General features: G+C 37.0%; 1 protein-coding gene across 2 annotated transcripts; it reads right to left on the bottom strand.

Annotated features, from left to right (window-relative positions):
* Nucleotides 1-69: 69 nt before the first annotated feature.
* On the bottom strand, nt 70-19,459 carry LOC18431257 (ATP-citrate synthase beta chain protein 2). 2 transcript variants are annotated; one of them, XM_020665502.2, is made up of 18 exons: nt 19,249-19,459; nt 17,677-17,724; nt 10,246-10,364; nt 9,177-9,279; nt 8,982-9,047; nt 8,746-8,869; nt 7,913-8,047; nt 6,953-7,013; nt 6,381-6,457; nt 5,776-5,931; nt 5,534-5,662; nt 3,987-4,119; nt 3,764-3,891; nt 3,015-3,120; nt 2,679-2,755; nt 2,168-2,238; nt 1,102-1,386; nt 70-465 (listed from the first exon to the last, which is right to left on the bottom strand). In XM_020665502.2, exons 3-18 carry the CDS (start codon nt 10,343-10,345, stop codon nt 390-392), a joined length of 1,827 nt encoding a protein of 608 aa, XP_020521161.1. In that variant the 5' UTR covers nt 10,346-10,364; nt 17,677-17,724; nt 19,249-19,459; the 3' UTR covers nt 70-389. The 2 variants fall into 2 exon arrangements, with proteins under 2 accessions (XP_020521161.1, XP_011622212.1); XM_011623910.3 differs by lacking the exon at nt 17,677-17,724.
* Nucleotides 19,460-20,063: the final 604 nt, after the last annotated feature.

Here is a 20,063-nt window from a genome sequence, read left to right on the forward strand (position 1 = left end):
ATCCACTCAATAAGATTGAGGATAATGCAATAAAAAAAAAAAAATCATAAAACGATAGCCACCAGAATATAGATGGAAAAACCAAAATCTTCAGACTCGGTTGTTAGTTCCATTAGTAACATAGGGGCTTCACTGATATTCATATAATATTTATATAGCCTCTATCCACCAAAAAAGAAAAAAGAAAATAAAAATAAAAGATAGCCTCTGATCAACAAATTGAAACAAGCAACTCAAGCAGTACGGAGACTGATACATAACTTCCGGCATGCCATTTTGGCAGGAAATGCAAACCGGAAGAGGAAAAAATATATAATCATTAGAAAATTCAAGGAGATGGAAGTTTAAATAAAGGAAAAGGAGAACCTGAAAATTGAACAGGTGCCCATTTACTTTGTGTAGAGGACGTCTTCCCATGGGTGCCTGTACAGTGGTTGCTTCAATCTCTTCTGGTCGAAGGTATGCCTGCCACAATCCAAGAGATTTTGTCAAACCAAGCCACATAACCAGACAGAGTATACTCTCTCTCTCTCTCTAAGTGCAAAGGTGGCAACTTAGCTCTCTCTGGGTGGCAAAGATGGCAGCTTAGCTGTAGATAGAATGGGCATTGGGATCACCCATTGCAGCACTATGAGAAATTATTCCAAGCCATGCCCAGCAGGGGAGAGAGAGAGAGAGAGAGAGAGAGAGAGAGACTGTGTTGTTTCACAGTCAGCCATTCTTACATTGAAATCATGCTTTTTCTTCTATTTGAGAAACTGAAATAATGCTATTACTAAAGAACTTCTATGCACCCTGTTTTAAAAAAACATCATAACAGGCCGCTATTAACAATAAACCAAAGGCAGCTGTAATGGTGTACTGCCATTTTTTGAAATTTCAGTCAGCGTCAGGCAAAACCAACTGTCTTTCTTTGGACAAGTAGAGCAGTTGAACAATCCTATCCCTTTGTCATACCGTGGAGGTATAAAAAAGAAAAACAGAGTGCCATTCAAGTAATGATTTTTGAAATCACTCCCATTTTATCATAGGTCCCCCAAAATTAAATTCAAAAATCCAAAATCCAAAATCCAATGCTGGCTGAACAGGCATGCAACTCACCCAATCAAACCAATTGAACGAGCCAGCACAAAAAGCCCATTGAGATAACCAATCTCGATAATCTCATCAATTTCTTGCTTTGTGAACATCCCACTACTGGCAAGGAGATCCAAAAAGAGGGAACCAATTGCACCATCCACATTGAGGACCAGATTGTTGGCCTTGGAAAGAGTGTATGTCTCCACTTGGACTGCATACTCCATGTATTTCACGGATGGGAAGTGGGTACGTGCATATTCCTGAAGTAGCTCGACTCTCTTGTCTTTGTTGTCTCCCCTCTTAATTCTTCAAACAACAGGAGAAACCTTTCAGATATCAATTCCACCAAATGCATACGTACAAATATACATTTACATGGATGCATGTATATTTACTTATGTAAACCATGGCAAAGCTGCAGAATCTGGAACTCTAGAAATGATTGATGCAGTTAAAGCTTCTAGAAATGGATTCAGACCAAAGGGTCAGTAGGTTGAGATTCAAACACAACAATATTCAGGTTCCGGATCTAGAAGCAACCATATGATTTGTGGTTTTGAAAGTACAGTGGCAACCAAGGCTTTTTGTTTAAAAAGCATAGAAAAAGTCCAGCTCATGAATTAGAGTCAGAAAATGGGGTATAGTTAGTAATGAAAGTGAATTTGTCGATGACGAGGATGCGAGACATAGGATTCATACAACTGCTTTTTGAGCAGGGTCACCAAATTAGAGCTGATATGGCAGAAAGTACAGGATGAAAAACAAGAAAATATTTGTCAAAGTTTTGCTTGATGCTATTTAACAAAGAAAAATACACCATAATCCTCTGGTGTCTGGTTAATGGGTACTTCAGATGTCATCCACCGTTGGTTCCTGAAGAAGGATAGCAGAGATTAACTTTACTTTTGGATGTCTTAGTGAGCCTCTAGTTTAATCTCCACTGACCATCAGCAGCAATGTACAGTGGATGCGCTTTGAATTTTCATCCACCTCATCCATACTTTATTAGATTATGGTATAACTACACTTTAACTAATAGACTTGGCACACAAGCGTTAATTTATCCCGCATAAAAAGATCACCATACCTGTGACCAATGCCAGGCACTCGAATGCCTTTCTTTTTCATACTTTCCACAAACTCATATGGAGAAAGACCCTGAGAGAAACATCATAGGGTTACACTAATGAGCAGAATTGTATCTCAAACAACCAGAACATAAAAAAGTATGTCACTAGTTTCTAAAAGGTAAGAATGGATGAAAACCCTATCTAAATCCCTTTCACCAAAAGAAGAGTTTTTTCAGATAAATCCTCAAAGAACGAAGTTCTTTTAGTGTACACTACTTGAATTGACTACCAGAAACCAAAGTCCATCGTGGTCATCACGGTCAGGTGAGACAACAAGACAATGATGAAAGGCAGTGAGCCTCACCAGAAAAGGACAGGACCCCATTCATGGGGGTTCCCCTCTCTCTTTCTCTCTCGCCCCCCCAAAACAAAAACAAAAAAACATCACATTACATGTCATTGGACATTGATTACCCCAAAGGACTATGGTTTCCACAGTGAATTGGACTATAAACCTTCTGAACTTACCCTGTCATATGCATCCTTAAAGTACCGAGCAGCATCATCTATAGCACCACCAAATCGTGGACCAATAGTAAGAAGCCCTGTTTCAGAATTGGAAGCTTCAGCATAACCCTATAATTTCAAGGCTTGCTACCTTAGATATAGCGGAAGTTGATCAAACATCTGAGTTAGTATTTGGATTTACACACTTAAATGAATACAGCAAAAAATAACAGTAAAAGATGAATTCTTTTTATTGGTGACAGTAAGAAATGATGAAAGGAAAAAAAAAGAAGAAAAGATGATGCATATTTCTATGAAACAGGCTCACAGGAAAACATTTGGATGTTTTTAACTCACCTGAAACAAGGCTTGAGACTAGATCTTTCCCAGCCCTTGCTGTAACTATCGTGTTGTGGGCACCAGACACACAAGGACCATGATCGGCACATAACATGATACAGATCTGATGGGGAATAATACATACTTTGTTACCAAATAGTGAAAGAACGAGCCGATCAAGCCTTTAACACAAGTATCTGTTTGGGAAACTACAATATATTCACACAGAATTACATACAGTTCATTGGGGTAATCAGCATTCATCATTTCATGATCCATTATTTCATAGCATCAAATGATTAATGGTGATGGACAGATAGTGCGACCCATCAGGAAAGGACAGGACCCAATGGTGGGTCCCACTCAAGCTCCATCACTGTCCATTTCATTAGATGATGATGATCCAACTTTTCATAATCCATTCGACCATATTATGCTTTCCATTTTACTTAAGATATAAATGCATTTTTAATCGCACTTGCATGGTTAGAAAACATGAAACACTCTACAGAAATGAACCAAATTTTCAGTATTTTAAACCCTGGATTCGAGTCCTGAGCCCGAATGGAGCTGTTCAATCCAGCCAAGTATTACAACATTTATCAAAGAAACTTCAGGAACCGATCAGAATTGGCCAGTTCCCAAGGTTTTTTTGCTCAGACTCGGTCCGAGTCAAAGTTGGAATCAGCTAGTTTTAAAGCACTGCAAATACCATGAAATCAATTAGGATGGAAAGCAGTTATATGCAAGGCTTAAAGCAAACCCACCTCAATGAACTGTGTACAGTATCGAGGTAGACTGCGCTTGAACCACAAAAGTGAAATAACATCGCCAACACCATAGCCTTTCTCTACAATGGTGGACATAGGAACACCACCATAACAAGGTTCGTCACCTACACAAATTAGAAGGAACAGAAAGCATTGAGAGCATTGAATTTGAGGTCAGGATAATCTGAAGGGACGGTGAAATGGGTCATTCATATCCAACCTCGGTCATCTGAGATTGTGGAGATAATATGAGTTGGTGCCCGAACCTTTCCACTCTTAATAGCTGAGTTAAGATCCTCAGGAATAGGAGGAGGCTTCACTTCCTTAACTGGAGAAACCTTTCCTTCCTCAACCTACAGTTTAGAAATGTAAAAATACCATAATAATAAAGAATCTTTTTTCAACAGGAAGAAAAGATCAACTGTACAGGATTATAGATGCACACATCATTTGTTTTTTGGGTGAGTCCATGGGGAGAGGGCCCCAATTGAGCCTAGGTGCATGCATCATTTCTACAGCATTCTATGCCAAACATAAGAAATTGGAGAGAATATCAACAGAGTACCTGGAACACCTCATAGATCAAGCAGGTCAAACTCAAAATATTAAAACAGTATGCAAACCCCTCAACAATTTTCAATGACCATTTTGTCCCAGGTCAAGTGAGGAGACTTGCCCTTTATGCAATTGCTTGTCCTTGTCAGCTCTTTTAAACACCATACTGGTGTTAAAATAGCTCATACCTCTTTGTCTTAGTTATGGACGACTTAACTAGATACGTACAAGATGAGGTACCATGGTGCATGTTTTCACGGACCACATAGTTTTGATCGATGAAACCCAAAATAGCATCAACACAATGTTAGAACTTTGGAGGGATGCTCTAGAATCTAAAGATTTTAAAATTAGCCGAACTAAGACAGAGTACGTGGAATGCAAGTTTAATAATAATAAGAGTAGAAATGAGGAAGTAGTTAAGATTGATGGTCAAGAAATACCAAAAAAATTGCACTTCTGATATCTTGGGTCGATAATCCAAGAGAATGGAGAGATTGAGGACGATGCCACACATAAAATTAGAGCTGAGTGGGTGAAGTGCAGATGTGCAATTAGAGTTTTATGTGATTGCTGCATACCAATGACGCTAATGGGCAAGCTCTATAGGACAGCTGTGAGAGCAGCTTTGTTTTATGGCTCCGAATGTTAGGTAGTCAAGAAACAACATGCCCATAGAATGAGTATAGTTGAGATGGGGATGTTGAGATGGATTAGTGGCAAGAAGGAATAATATTCAGAATAAATACATTCGGGAGAATTTAGGTGAGCCACCAAAAGGCGATAAGATGAGAGAGACGACTTAGGTGGGCTGGCCATGTGCGGGGCAAACCCAATATAATACCTGTTAGGAGGTGTGAGTTAATTCAAATAGAAGGCTCAAAAATAATAAGGGGTAGGCCCAAGAGGACATGTTTGGAAGTAGTGAGAAACAATATAGGGACTTATGGCGCCACTGAGGATGTGGCCCTTAATAGAGCAAAATGGCGGACAAGGATTCATAAAGCCGGCCCCAATTAGTTGGAAAAAGACTCTGACAATGATAATAGCTGGTGTTAAAAGAGCCATCCAAAACAAAACTGACCCATGCAGGTAATCTTAATAATTCAAGTTTCTATGATAGTGTGCTAGGTCCAGCTCTCAGATTTCAAATACGGTTGGTGTCCATGCAGAATAAACTTCAAGTTACAGTCAAAACCCAAACATACTTACAAGCTTATAAAATGTCTCTTTAATCACACTCTCAAAAGCCTCATAAGATGTGGGCACAATTGCTCCTGCTTCCCTTAATGCTTGATTCTTTCCTTGTGCTGATTCCAACTCACCACCACTTTTAGCACCCTGGTTAAAGAAAAATTCCATAGATTGAATGAGGAAAATAGCTATCTACCAAAACAATTGGAAGAAAGTAATCAACAATAAAATTCTGCATAAAATGATGGACTAGGGCTTACAGCATGGCCAAACTGCACTTCCGACTTAAAGAGCCTTGCACAGGTACCACTAACCCAAGCAACCACTGGCTTATGGACCCTTCCTTGCTTTAAGGCCTCAACTAAGGAATACTCATCTCGCCCACCAAGCTCCCCAAGCACAACCATCATTTTGACCTGATTCAAATTGCACAATTGAATCAAAAGAAGGCAAAGCAACTATCGGATAGACAACTCCTCTCAAAACAAAAAAAGAGCTATGTTAAAATGGATTTGACTTTATGTTTGGTGGTTATTTTAACTAAGGCCTACAAGGAATTTAGACCACAAAGATTCCTTATCGGAAAGATTAAACAAGGTTCAGTACTTAAGTGTCCAAAGCTTCTCCAAACTAATGAAATGGAGTTCTAGTGCTTAAACTTCGTGCTTATTTTAGATGACAATACGAATTATAAATTTTGAGAACATTGTATCCTCTGTTTAGGAAGGCATATTCCCTGCAGTGGCATCGCACTAGTGGGTTTGGATTTCAGAAATCCATTGCATGAGTGAAAAGTTTTGCTACACAGGTGCTTATATCCATCTTGATACATTTCTAAAGTCATGTAAAGGATCAACGCATGTACCTGTGGTATGTTATTAAAACGCAAGACATGATCAGAGAGAGTTGATCCAGGAAAAACATCTCCCCCGATTGCAATGCCTAAAGATGACCATCATGAGCACATATTTATGTAAAATATCAATTATGCACAAAAATACAATGTATCCATAGAATGAGTGTAATTGAGATGAGGATGTTGAGATGGGTGAGTGGCAAGACAAGAAGGGATAGAATTCGAAATGACTACATTCAGAAGAATTTAGGTGTTGCACTGATAGGAGGTAAGGTAAGAGAAAAAAGTAGACTTAAGTAGGCTAACCATGTGCAGTGCAGACCCAGTACAACATCCGTTAGTAGGTGCAAATTAGTTCAAGTGGAAGGCTCAATAAGAGCAAGGGATAGGCCCAAAAAGATGTGGTTGGAAGTAGTCAGAAAAGAAATGGGGACCTGTGTCCTCACTAAGGGTATGACCTTTAATAGAGCAGAATAGCCGACTGAGATTTGTATAACCGACCCCAATTAGTTGAGAAAAAGCTCTGATGTTGATGATGATGATCAATTATGCACAAAGGAAGAACATGAACTTTTAGTTACCTTCATAAATTCCATCTGTTACACGGGCGATTGTATTGTAAAGTTCATTTGACATGCCTCCCTGCACCCACAAAGAATTATTAGCCCATGAACCCTGTGATCTATGCTAGCAATCATAGATGATAAGTTTCAAATGGTAAAAGATTTCAGGGAAGCAATAAATAATCATTAACAGGTAGAAGTGAACTAGCAATAAAAAATCAACAACAGGCAGAAAGGTTTGGGATGGAAGATGCTTACAAAGGGAACCCAGGATTGGCTCAAATGGAAAAGTGTTTTGTTGGACATTTACAGAATAAAGATTCCTTGTCAGCCAAGTCATATGGAATGTGAACTGGTGTCAAGACTTTGGCAAGGGAAGTTAAGGGACACAATTAGTGACTGAGCCCTCATGGCCTAAAAGGGGTTTCTGTTGAAATAGGGATCAGGGGCCACATTGCTTTGGTAACCAGTGGCATGACTTTAAAGAAGTCATATAAAAATTGGGATATTCAGTTTCTCAAGAATTTTGATCCAAGAAATTTGTATAGTCGTCAAAGTTGATGAAAGGTTGAAATTCTTATCAAATCAAGTAATATAATTCTTGTTTTTTCCTCAAATAGGAAATATGGGTGCAGGAAAAGGGCTATAGAAGAAGTCCCCTTTCTAGCTTTGTCCAAACATGCTTTACTTGGTATACAGGTACTAATGCTTGTGTAGGTGAAACTATATTCAGAAGATGGAAATTCTTGCTTAAGATGGTGAATAAGAAAAAAGTAACCAAACTATGCTGCTCATTACTCAGTCTGGAAACAGTGCATGGTTGCCTAATGTCGTGATGGTACACATAAATCTTCCAACAACTCCAAACTTTCTATCACATTCCGAGTCAATAATAGACATATTATGTCATGGCAAGGACAATAGCCAAACAATAGCCAACAAACTTTAAGAATGAAGCATGAGAAGGAAAGAACATACAGATTTGGAGACAAATCCAACAGATCCAGGCCTGTAAAGCTTGCACTGGATGATGTTGTCAATTGTACCTGCAGTGTCACCAATTTTAAAAGCTCCTGCTTGAATTCCACCGACAGTTGCAGGGCCAATAACAACCTGCAAACCACATCACTTTTTTTATCAGACATATTTCCTTTTATATTAATAAGCTGCAACAAGGAGGAAAGTAAAATGGGCAAAAGAAGACACCAACGAAAGATTAAACCAGTGTGGAAAAACTCGGTTCAGGCTTGGAACTCAGCCGCTGCCCAAGCCGAGTAACTTGGACTTACCCAAGTTGTGTATGATCTCACAAAGGTCTCAAAATTGCAAAAACTAATATAAAAAAATTATTAAAAATAAAAAAAATAGTAATAAGCTAAAATAATAACATTAAAAGTATAAAAAAACTAGAAAAATATAAGTAAAAGAAGGAATATAGAAAAAATTGATCTATAGTATGAAACAATTCCGAATAATAAAAAGAGGAAAAATCGACAAATAAAGTATAACATAAAAAACATAAATATTACATACAAACATATTTTTGCATCATTTATTATTCATTTATTAAAAAAAAAAAAAAATTTAAGACCTTTTAATAATAATGAGTTTTTCAGTAGAACTTGCCTTAGTGCCGAGACTGAGTAACTCAGCCAAGTCCAAGTCGACACGGCCAAGTTTTTTAACACTGATTAAAACTAATAGGAATGTGTAGGATCATCAAATGCCACATGTGCCCCATAGTTCCAGCAGGCAATAATCCCTCATAAGATTGAAGGTAATACTTGAGAAATTGAATCATCTTCAAATACCTTGTTGTTAGCCCGGGAATATGCAATCAACTGCTTAGAATCCGCTTCTGGGACACCTTCAGCTATTATGGCTACTACTCTGATGGTTGGTTGTTTCAATGCAGCCATGGAGGAAGCAGCTGAACTGCAGACATACAAAAACAAATAAATCTGCAATCCAAGATGCAAACATGTGTATGCTCTATATACCATAGTCTAATTAAACTATAAGGAAAAATGTAGGTCTGGGGCAAAACCTTCTGAAGGAAGCAAAATTGATGAAAACATCAGCAGTTGGATGTGCACTACAAGCCGCTTCAATGCTGCAAAAACGAAATCCAGAAACAAGTACAAAGAAGGATTCCAGTTAGTAAAATATGCTACATTATCATAGTTGCACTTCCTAATTCAAATATATCTTCCTCTTTAGTACTAAAAAAAGAAAAAGTCACCTAGAATGAACAGGTATGGCAATTTCCTCTTGTCCAAAAAAGAGTTTTTGGAATCCCTCAGCACCAGGATTTATAATTCCAGCAACAGATGGTGTATCCCGGCCTGAAACCATGAGGTAAAGAAAATGAATTCCAATTTAATGTGGAGTACTAGGAATAAACAATAACAAACTACAGTGTACGGGCAATTCATACGTTGCATGCACACAGATACTTGTGTAAGTGCCAGACACAGTTTATGGCGTTGGATTCCCTATTCCATGCAGAACAAGATTTGGCAATACAGATATATTATAAAGAGAGAACAAAAATCCTATATTACTTACTACTATCCTAATTCATGATGAGAATCCAAAAACTCAAATATGTCTTAGTTGCTTGAATTCAAACAATATATTCAAAGTACAAATTTGTCAACTCAAAACAAAAAAAAAAGATTGAATTCTACATCAATAACGTACTCAATAGTCAATGAACATGAAGAATCCAAAAGAATATGTGTCGGTATGCAGTCAATAGATGGCTAGAAATGGGCATGGCTCCCAAGCAGACGAATCCATGTAACATAGGACAACTGAAAGCCTTAGTGCCATGAGAGTTATGCTGCACGGACACATCCCATGATTTGGCCATGTACCAACCACTCTAATTGATTGATTTTACCCCATAAAAGGGCACACAGTTTACAAGACCGAAAAAAAAACTAAGAAAGCATAGAGAATCAAGATCAAATAAAGAATGAAGAAATAACTTAGATATGAAGATTAAAATTTTAAACCATGACAAACTAGAGAAATAACTGATGATATCATTACAATAATTGCATTAAGATATTTCTCCAAGTCCAAGTATATAAGAAAAGGCAGCTATAATATGATGATGCACAATAAACTCAAGCTTCCAAATTTCGATTTTGTAAAAGATATAACTTTAACTTTTATGTTTTCTTACTATGGGTAACTGTTTTGAAGCTTCCTGTGTCCCATGTTCATGTTCAGCACATGTGTCCATGAATGTGTATACTGTGAGGAGACTATATACATACGTAAGTCACAAGGCACATGCATACCACAAAGGAAATCGAAATCAAGCATTCGTTGTATCGGAAGTTGCTTATAGTTGTAGAACAAGGCTTGTGTATTTTTTGAGAAAAGTTGCCCCGTTGCCATATTTCTCTCCACAGAGCACCTGTCAACAATAAAACATAAGACTCCCATATGAACACCAGTAACTGCAACCAATATGAACAAATGCACAGAAAAGTTGAGTTGGTTTAAGTGTCCATAAGAAAGCATCTGTGTGTAAGTCCCCTGGTGACAACAACTAGTTGTATGTCAAGTTTCAATAAGATGTTGATATCATACTCTGCCTCCATTACGTTTACATCTTACCATGTATCAGAATAGGAAGGAAGCTGAATTTCACGCATGTTCAGAAGAATATACCCTAAAGCTTGGAAAAAGAATAAAATATTTGGTCACAGTAGCTATTTTCCTAGCAAAACCACGTAACAATATAAGAATTTTCATTAACAACAAGAACTTCACCAGATTATTTGCATAGTAGCCAGAAATTCTGTTAAAAAGGTCAAATTCGTATACAATATTTTAAAAGTAAATTTAAAATGTTGGATTATTTTCATAATCTATGTGATTGCTACATGATATTTGGTGGCTCTATCCAGATTGCCCATGTTTTAATTTTAAAGTTTCATCTGGTACAACAAGATCCCATATACCATCTGGCTCCACTAGGCTTGCAATGGAGAAGAGTCACACATGACACAATGAACTTGCAGAACTTTGGGGATAGAGGTAAAATGACCAATTGACCCTAACATAGCCACCAAAAAGACTAAAGAAGCTTTACAATGTCCTTTCAAATAGAGCAACTAGATGATCAGACATATTCTGCCATCAGCATAGATAATTCTTTGGAAAAGAGTGATCCCTGAATGACAGGATTGCTGTCAAAATTGATGCCATAAAGACAATTCAGAGTTACACTACTTCTGAACCTTAATCACAAGCCACATGACCCAAAACCAAACCACGTGACTCAACTTACACCAAATCATAAATTAACGGCCAAAATACAGGAATTTTTTCATTCTATATAACCAAAAGCACATAGCTCAACCTGATAAAGAAATTATGAGAATTATTAAGAATCATGAAGTATACCATACACCCGTACACAGGTAGTGTATGACATATGTTCAACCAGAAGGGCAACCGTCGTCTGTATCTTGTAACAGGGGGTAGAGATTTACCGCACTATTTGTGAATGTTTATCATCAGAAGGTACAGAATCTTCACAGCCCGTAAGGAAAGGCTCATGGTGATCCCATTGCGGTAACAAATGTCACACATGATTCTTCTTATGGCATAAATTGCTTTCCTATTTTATATAGGATGTGATTTGTATAAGGCTGAAGTCCTAAACAATCAAAGTAGGGCGCACCTTCAAATAGTGCCGAAATTTGTTATTTCAATATCAGAAATCTTTATGATGGCCTAAAAAATTATTTTCATCTCTAATTATAAAATTTAAAGTTAAAAAATAGTGCAGATCGAGCGTATCTATGAATACTTAAAAATCTTGAAAATTGACGGTCTACGTAATACATTACAAGATGTACTATTTCCAAGACTTGAAATCTATTTTTTCTCATGTCCATATATCTTGAGGTCAAGATGATCGAATTTTAGGGTTTTCCAGTATCGACACAACCTTTTCTAATGAATTTTTAAGGTGCGTCTTAATTTGATTGTTTAGAGCCTCGCCCTTATATAAACTTTACCTTTTAAATAAGTATAACTGAAAGGGTGCAGTTTCTATAAGGTTGCAACCTTAAACAATCCAATTAAGGCGCACCTCCAAATTTTATCATAACATATAATTTTGTTGTAAAAAATTCTTAGGAATATCTTAAAATCTATTTTCATATCTAATTAGAAGATTTTAACCTCTAAAACTTGTTAAAATCAAGGAGATCTATAAACATATGAAAATCTTGAAAATAGAAGGCCTAGATAATGTGTTGCAAGATGCACTATTTCTGAGACTCAAAAACTTCTTTTTTTATATTCATACATCTCAATGTTGAGATGATCAAATAGAGGGTTTTTCAATATTAAAACAACCTTTCCGATAGATTTTTGAGGTGCATCTGTAATTCTACATTTTAAGGTTGCAACCTTATATATAAACTTTTCCCTAACTTAAAATATTTACTTTTTTCTTCAAGATTTTCTATTTAGCCTATGATAAAAATACACTGTTTCAAATAAAAAATTCTCGATATGGTTTGATCTTTTCTCAAATTCAAATGAGCATGTACCTTGGGAGCAAACCTGACTATTAGTTTTTTAATCAGTCATGCTCATTAGAATTTCCAGAGTGAATGATAACTTTTGAGTGATGATGCACAACATAGACTTTTACGAGGCACCAATAATATTTGAAGGGTATCATCCGAAGGTCATGAATACTGACTGAATAGACAAGTGTGATGGTTTTGGGGTTCTGAAATACGTTATTGACATGATTTATAGAATATCCTATGAGAAATCAATGTCTAGAGGTCATTCCTCCTATCTTAACACTTGCCTTCTTTATGTAGAGGTATGATGAAGAATAATATCTTAAATTTAGTATTATTCTTAAATTTATTGGAGGTAAATCTCATTCATGAGAGAAAATATACACCATTATTAAATTCTGAAGTTTGTCTTCACATAAAATCAGTTAAAAATTCATATGGCAAGCAAATTTAGGAATCGAAACTGGCTCAAAACAGAAGACATATTCCTTTCATCCATCAACAACTTCAATTTTGCACAATTCCAATATCCTTGGCACCATCAAATGGCCAATATATCAAATGCTTTATGCTGAAAGTAACAGTCCAAAATGGATGATTTTGTATTGACTCTCTTTAGCATACAAATTCTCCATATGATAGAGATTCTTCAAAAGACATCCAAACTGAGATAGTTGATATCAGTGTTCAAAACATTGACTCGGCCAAGGTACTCAGGCCCTGGCCGAGGCGAATTACTTGAGCGAGTCTGAGTAACTCGCCCGAATCCAACTCCCTTTTTTTTTAAGAAAATAAAAATAAACTATAGTTATATATAGCGAAAGTGCCGCTTTTATATCATTAAGAAACATATGGCCGTGTTGGTTATTGCTTCCACAATTAATCGACCTCTTAACAAGAGATTGTGGGATCCACTCTCTTGGAGGCCACCTATATTTTTAAACTCCAAAAAGAAGGATATTTCAAAAGGTGTAAAAAAAGTCCCAACTTTACGTATAAATAACAACCAAAAAGGTTCTTTAAGCTATCTGATTCAAATTAGAGGTTTTAATATATTTAAACTAAAACGAAATGTTGTACAACCAAATCGCCCAAACTCGCCCTATGGGTGAGGCCAAGTTACTCGGCCGAGTCCGAGTTACCTCAGCTGAGTCTCAGAACGCTGGTTGATATTTAAGGCAATATAGGTATCCAAAGAAATGGTGAGATAAAATCCACAGATATGGACCCGGAATTAAACAATGTGAAGTCGTAAAGGTTGATAATTTTCCAAACCAAGTTAACAATGATTATATTCTAGTTCTGACAATATAGGTTGGCCAGGTTGAAGTCACGCAGGAGGTTGTCTAAGCACACACGACCTCCATGGATTCAGTTCCATGATCCTAGATCTTTCAGACCACCTTCAGGGGGATGATAGACTCAAGCAGTCAAGCTATAACCAAAAGACTGTGCTCTTCAAGGCCATTGTGCTCTTCATCCAATGTTAGCCTAACACTTCATTTGGTTTTCAGAGTCAGTATCCAACAAGTCCCACGCTTCAATACATTATTATGCTACTGAAATTAGACATAATTATAATCATTGTGGTTATTAAAATTCTGATAATTCCATTTAACTATTTTAAAAATTCAAAGTTTATCACCCGGATAACAAACAAGCTCCGTAAGCATTCTATATATGAGAATTCTGAGAAATCTCTAGGGCCTACCTCAACAAGCCAAAAATCATCTAGCTTGAGCAAGAAGACCTAGTCCGCACTAGACTGAACTTATGCCATTCACAACTTGCCTGCTTACAATGCTTAAAATGTCTCGCTTATTAATAGGGCTGCCAAGCAGGCAAGGTAGGGTTTGGACACACTCTATGGCCTGCAGGCTGGGTGCAGACCAGGCATACTAGGTCTGATTAATTTTTCAGCCAGGCAAGGGCCAGCCCTAGCTCAGCCCAAAAGCTGACTTTTCTGAAGTCCCTATACCATACTTTCAGAGTCCATATACCACATACTGTAGTTCATATACTATTCTACATACAATGCTATGCTATACTATAGATTAAACCATATTGCTGTAGTCCATATAATATGGCCACTGTTTCAAAAAGTGGACCGCCCAGCTCCTGGGCAGCCACCTAGGCGGATATCCCTGAGCGCCCGCCTGAACCCGCCTAGGCAGCCGCCCAGGGCTTGCGCCCCACCTAGGGGCAAAAATGCAGCTCCTTGAGGGTATTTTTTTATCTTTTTTTAATACTAAATGGGCAAAATTGTGGGTTTTAGGTTCATTTGAAACCTAAAACCCATTAGAGGCAATTTTAGAGAGAGAAAACCCAAAAAAAATATTTTTCTACTGGGCTACCTAGGTTCTGGGCACCCGCCTAGGCGCGAGGCGGCCTGGACCCCCTTAACCGCCTAGTTCCGCCTAGCGCTTTTTTAAACACTGAATATGCCATACTATATACTGCTGTATACAGTATGAGGCCCGTGCCTGGCCCGACCGGCCCAATTCATATCTGGGACTGGCCAGCACGGACCTCTATGATATAATTCAGGCTGGCCCAGGCCTGGCCAAAGTACTTGGAGTTGGGCTCTGCCCATGTGTGGCCGAGCAAGGGCCCCGCCTCTTGGCAGTCCAACTTATCAGCATCATATTGGAAGTCTGAAAATTTAGCACATTAACCAAAATAAAAAACGTTATTGAAATATTTATAATTTTAATTAGATATATGACTTTCTTTTAACACTTTATTCAAAGTTTCAAACAAAATAAGTTATTGCGATAACAATATTGTAATATAATTATACCAATCTATAATAATATTCACAATTAGAACTACATATAATATCAGGTCTTGGAAGTCTCAAAATGTCGAAAACAGAATGATGAGCCAACTGATGTGTCAGGGTAGCTATGGCTTGAGACTGTCTAATACTTTTATCCAGTCAAAAAGATCTTGGATTGTGTGAACAGGGTCATTGAACTTAACTGATTGTGGCAAGGCTGAGACATGCCTTAAACACCTTCAGTCCATCAATGGACATGGCCAGCCCAACAACTGAAATGGCAATTATCACCAGTTGAGTGAGGTTGCTCATAAGGCTTTGGTTCTTCACAAAATTTACACTTTTGGCTCCAAATCTCAAGTTTCATCTTAAGATTCTCAAGCCATCTTCAAGTTCTTATAACATCAAACCTGAAGCATCTTCATTTGGAATTTCTTGGGTAGATTCCATATGATATAGATAGCTTTTGTATCGAGAAAAAAGTCCCGTCCAAACAAATTAATTTTCTTATCTTGTTTGAAGTTATCTATGTAATAAATTTATTAATTCAAGCTATCGCAGTCCACAGAAATCAGTTGTCGTCTAAGATACCCACATACTTTATATGCTTCATGTACAAGATTGACAAGATTGGATTCTGATACTGATATACTCCGGAAAATATTTTCACTAAAGTAACAATTTACTATCATAAAATATATAAATATATACTTAATATGTAACATGTTCTACCAAAGATATGTTGTGAAAGCAATATCAATGAATTAATGTGTCAGATAGGACACTTCTATCCAAACCCATGACATGGATTTCAGGAAATACCAAGTTACATTCATGCTCCCTGTATATGTGTCAGCATCCATGTTCATAATTGGGCATTCTAAGTTGTCATATAATGAACAGAAAAACGGTATTGGAAATGCATAAAGCCTAAGACATTTGAAAGATAACATATTTATCTTTCCAACAAATCCTTTTCTATCTCCGTAGGAACCCATTTGGTTGTCCAAATATGAAATTATTTGAATTGATCGCATGTGACCGCAAACTCCAAACTCCATTATATCTAGAAAGTTCCTTTCTCTCATTCCCAGCACGTATACCTCCAACAGTAAACAGCGCCAAGTCATTGAAGTCATCAAGAGAAGCTAACAAGTAACAACAGGTCACAAGGTTCAGTGATAAATGAAACCCATAGATTTCAAGCCAAAAAAAATAATGTGATCTTTGAAGGCTGTTGATCTTTTCTCAATGTGTCAATGCTGATCAAATTTAGTTTCTACGGTGAGAGGTAGTCAGATCCCCTCTGGACTAAAACTAGGCAAGTGAAACATTGCAACACAACATCGTCAGCTGTCACTCCCACATCCCAGATACCACTAAAACCATAATCCCAACAGTTGTCACAAAATTTCCATAAAGAAGATATGTGGAGCTAATAAATCAATTTGACTAGTAATAAACTACAAAATTATTATATAATTTATTATCAATAACAGAAAGTACTTATAATATCAAGAAGGGTATTAAGGAGCCAAAAGTGTTGAAATGTCAAACATCAAAGAACCAAAGCAAATGAATGTTGAGGTAACACAAATTATAGAAAAAAAAAGCAAAAGAAAAAGAGAAAAAAGAAAGAAATGCCGAGTAACACTGCTTAAGCTCGCCTGGCCAAAGAGAATATGGCACTCTGGTCACGGCAAGAAACAGTTGGTCACTCAGACTAAACAAAAAGAAATTAGATTGCACGAGCAAGATTGTAGGCTGGTTAGCTGGTGAGGGCAAGTTATGCCTCGAAAACCTTAAATATATCACGGCCCATGCCACCCCGATAAAAACCAAAAATCGAACACCATTGACCAGATGAGAAAGGCTAAAACCAAAAATCAAAATCCATTGACCAGATGAGAAAGGCTATTAGTCTTCAATATTTCATAAGATTTTCATATTTGGGCTTTAAATCTCAGAGTTCCACCTCAGGCCATCTTTGGTGTTTTATACTTCCATGCTAGAAGTATAGAACAGAATCCTAAAGTTGATGAACCAGACATTTAACTCATTACTCCATAGTCTAAATTTCCAACAGTTTCATAGAAGCACAGAGAGAGAGAGAGAGTTGATAAACAGATAGACCATGTCTCAATTCACATTCCAGAACTAGTACAAACTAGATATTCAACAATGTTATCCAAATATACAACAAATATTCAATAGGGAAATACCATCACTCAATGGTCGATCTAACCATCGGAGTTTCTAAAGCTATTCCGAATCCTAATCATTGTCATCTTTCTCTTTCAAGTGGATCAAACAAACATTTTGGAATTTGTAAATTACTGAAATTCATCAACAGTTCAGATCAATGTTTTTCGAATCACGACGGGCCAGGTACTCACCACTGGCGCAAGGTGAGTTATTCTGGCAAGTCCAAATGCACTAGGGTCCTGTTCACCCCAAAGAAAAGATTAAAAAAAAAAAGGTAAAACTTTTGTTAAAAATATTATAAAAATAGCAAAAATAAAATAAGTGACAGGAATCATTAAATGACAACAGCAGATGAAAAAAGCTAAAAAAGATGGACTATTGAAAATTTTGATTTATACCATGAATATGTGAGAAAAATCCAAAAGAGGGAAAAAGATAAGATTTCGATTATGTGATAAGAAAAGTTCCCACATCATCTTAAAAACCATCAAATACATCTTAAAACATATTCTGAATATTTTTCTTGCTTAATATTTTTGTAAATTTCTTTCATCTCTTTTTGGTGCCAGGCGAGTTGCCCCTTGAACTCCCACAAGTCAGCCTTAGCCCGAGTAACTTGGCCGAGTCAGAGTGGACTAGGCAAAGTCCTGCTACATTGGTTCAGATATTAAAATAAAGGGGGAGGTTTGTATAAGGTGTCAACCTTATACTATTGCTTCAGATATTAAAATAAAGGCAGAGGTTTGTATAAGGTGTCAACCTTATACTATTGAAGTAAGGTGTACCTCAAAACTATGCCGAAAATACAATTTCAGTGCCTCAAAGCCTTGCGATGATATGAAAATCTATTGTTTCCCCCAATTATGAAGTTTAAAGTTCCAGAAATGAAGACGATAAAGCAGATCTATAAACGGCTGAAAATATTGAAAACGGACGGTCCAGATAATGTGTGTTAAAAGATTAATTATTTTTAGGACTAGAAATCCCCTTTTTTTTTTTTTTTCATGTCTATGAATCTCAAGGTCAAGATGACCCATTTGAGGGTTTTCAGCATAGGAAGAACCTTCTCTATTGGGCACCTTACTTGTACAGTATAAGGTTGACACCTTATATAAACTTTTTCCTAAGATAAATGGTCGGTAAATCAGTTAAAAAAAAGGTCAACAATGCAACAAACCAGATCAAGAGGAGTACAACAATGTCAATAAACTACACAGAATACAAAAAGATACAACATTTTCGATTGCAAAAATTGATCTCGCATACAACAAAGCAGATCTCAAATAACACTTGCTCAATTTAAACCAATTAGCTAATAAACAACAAACACAACACCTTCACGCACAGGGATTCGAAGCCCATCGGTCAATTCCTTGCAAATGAAGTCAGAGAAAGCGATCCTAAACACTGGAATAATCAAGCCCGGTCCAACCAAAATGCAGTAAAAAGTAACAGAACCAAACACCGATCTAACATTTCATTCACGAGATTCAGAGTTAAACATCCCAAATTTTGAGATTTTCAAAACGAATTCCCATCAATTTCAGAGAAAGGGGGAGATGAGAAGAAAATGTAGAGTCTTTATAGAGAGAGAAGAGAGAGGAAAAACAACATAACATGCGATTAAAACCCAAAAACTCCGGAAGCACTCAAATCAAACTCTCAATCGTTTGTAGAGAGAGAGGAATCAGTAAGAAGTAGATGGAACAAACAGGGGAAGTATCAACACTTGCGGAGGAGAGAGGGGATGAGGGGATACCAACCTGAAATGCAAAGATCCTTGCAGCCAAAACGAGGGGAATGAGAGGGCGTATTTAAAATAGAGAGAGAGAAAAGGGGGAAGTTGCAGGGGCAAGCAACCCACTGGTGGGAAGGAGAGAGGATCACGTGGGAGTATGTCTGGTAGCTCACATTTAGCGAGAGAGAGGCGGATCAAATCATCAAATCGTAAAAATTCAAAGGCTTCTTGTTGTTGTCTTGTCGTTGGCGAGTATTAGTAGTTAGGTGGATCTACAGAGAGAATGGCTTTTAGAATGATTCAGGAAAAGAGCATGCCTCTCGCTCTCTCTCTCTCCTTTGGTTTAGTAATTCTCTCTCAAAGAGACGCAAAGAGGGGGTCGAAGGTCGTGGGCCTCTCCCCCTAGGGTGCAGTTTGTATAGAGCCTAGGCTCTAAACAATCAAATTAGAGCTTAACCTCAAATAGTATTGAAAAATGTGGTTTTTGTGATACCCTTAAAATATATATATTTTTTTATTATAAAGTTTAAAACTGAAAAAATAATGTAAATCGACATATATTTAAAAACTTGAAAATCTTAAAAATTAACGGTACAAAAATACTTTACAAAATATAATATTTTCAAAACATGAAATCCATTTTTTTCTCATGTCTATGCATCTTGATGTTGAGATGATCAATTTGAGGATATTTGAACATTAAAACAATCTCTTTTAATAAAATTTTTGCTGTAAACTCTAATTTGATTGTTTAGAGCTTCGACTCTATATAAACTTTTTCCCTCTCAAAATTAGATACACATTAATAAATGATTCATGCCTATGGGCCCCTCTCTCTCT

This window comes from Amborella trichopoda, chromosome 2 (genome assembly GCF_054954075.1).
Source record: "Amborella trichopoda isolate Santa Cruz 75 chromosome 2, AtrichopodaSantaCruz75HAP2 v2.0, whole genome shotgun sequence".
In the NCBI taxonomy this organism is placed as follows: domain Eukaryota; kingdom Viridiplantae; phylum Streptophyta; class Magnoliopsida; order Amborellales; family Amborellaceae; genus Amborella; species Amborella trichopoda.

Excerpts from the sequence above, each read along its gene's own strand:
- LOC18431257 (XM_011623910.3), bottom strand. The coding sequence starts at position 10,345 with ATGGCAACGGGGCAACTTTTCTCAAAAAATACACAAGCCTTGTTCTAC. Across the intron at positions 2,756-3,014 it reads AGTCTCAAGCCTTGTTTCAG|GGCTTCTTACTATTGGTCCA; the intron begins GTGAGTTAAAAA and ends ATTCTGAAACAG. Across the intron at positions 1,387-2,167 it reads GTGCCTGGCATTGGTCACAG|AATTAAGAGGGGAGACAACA; the intron begins GTATGGTGATCT and ends TGTTGTTTGAAG.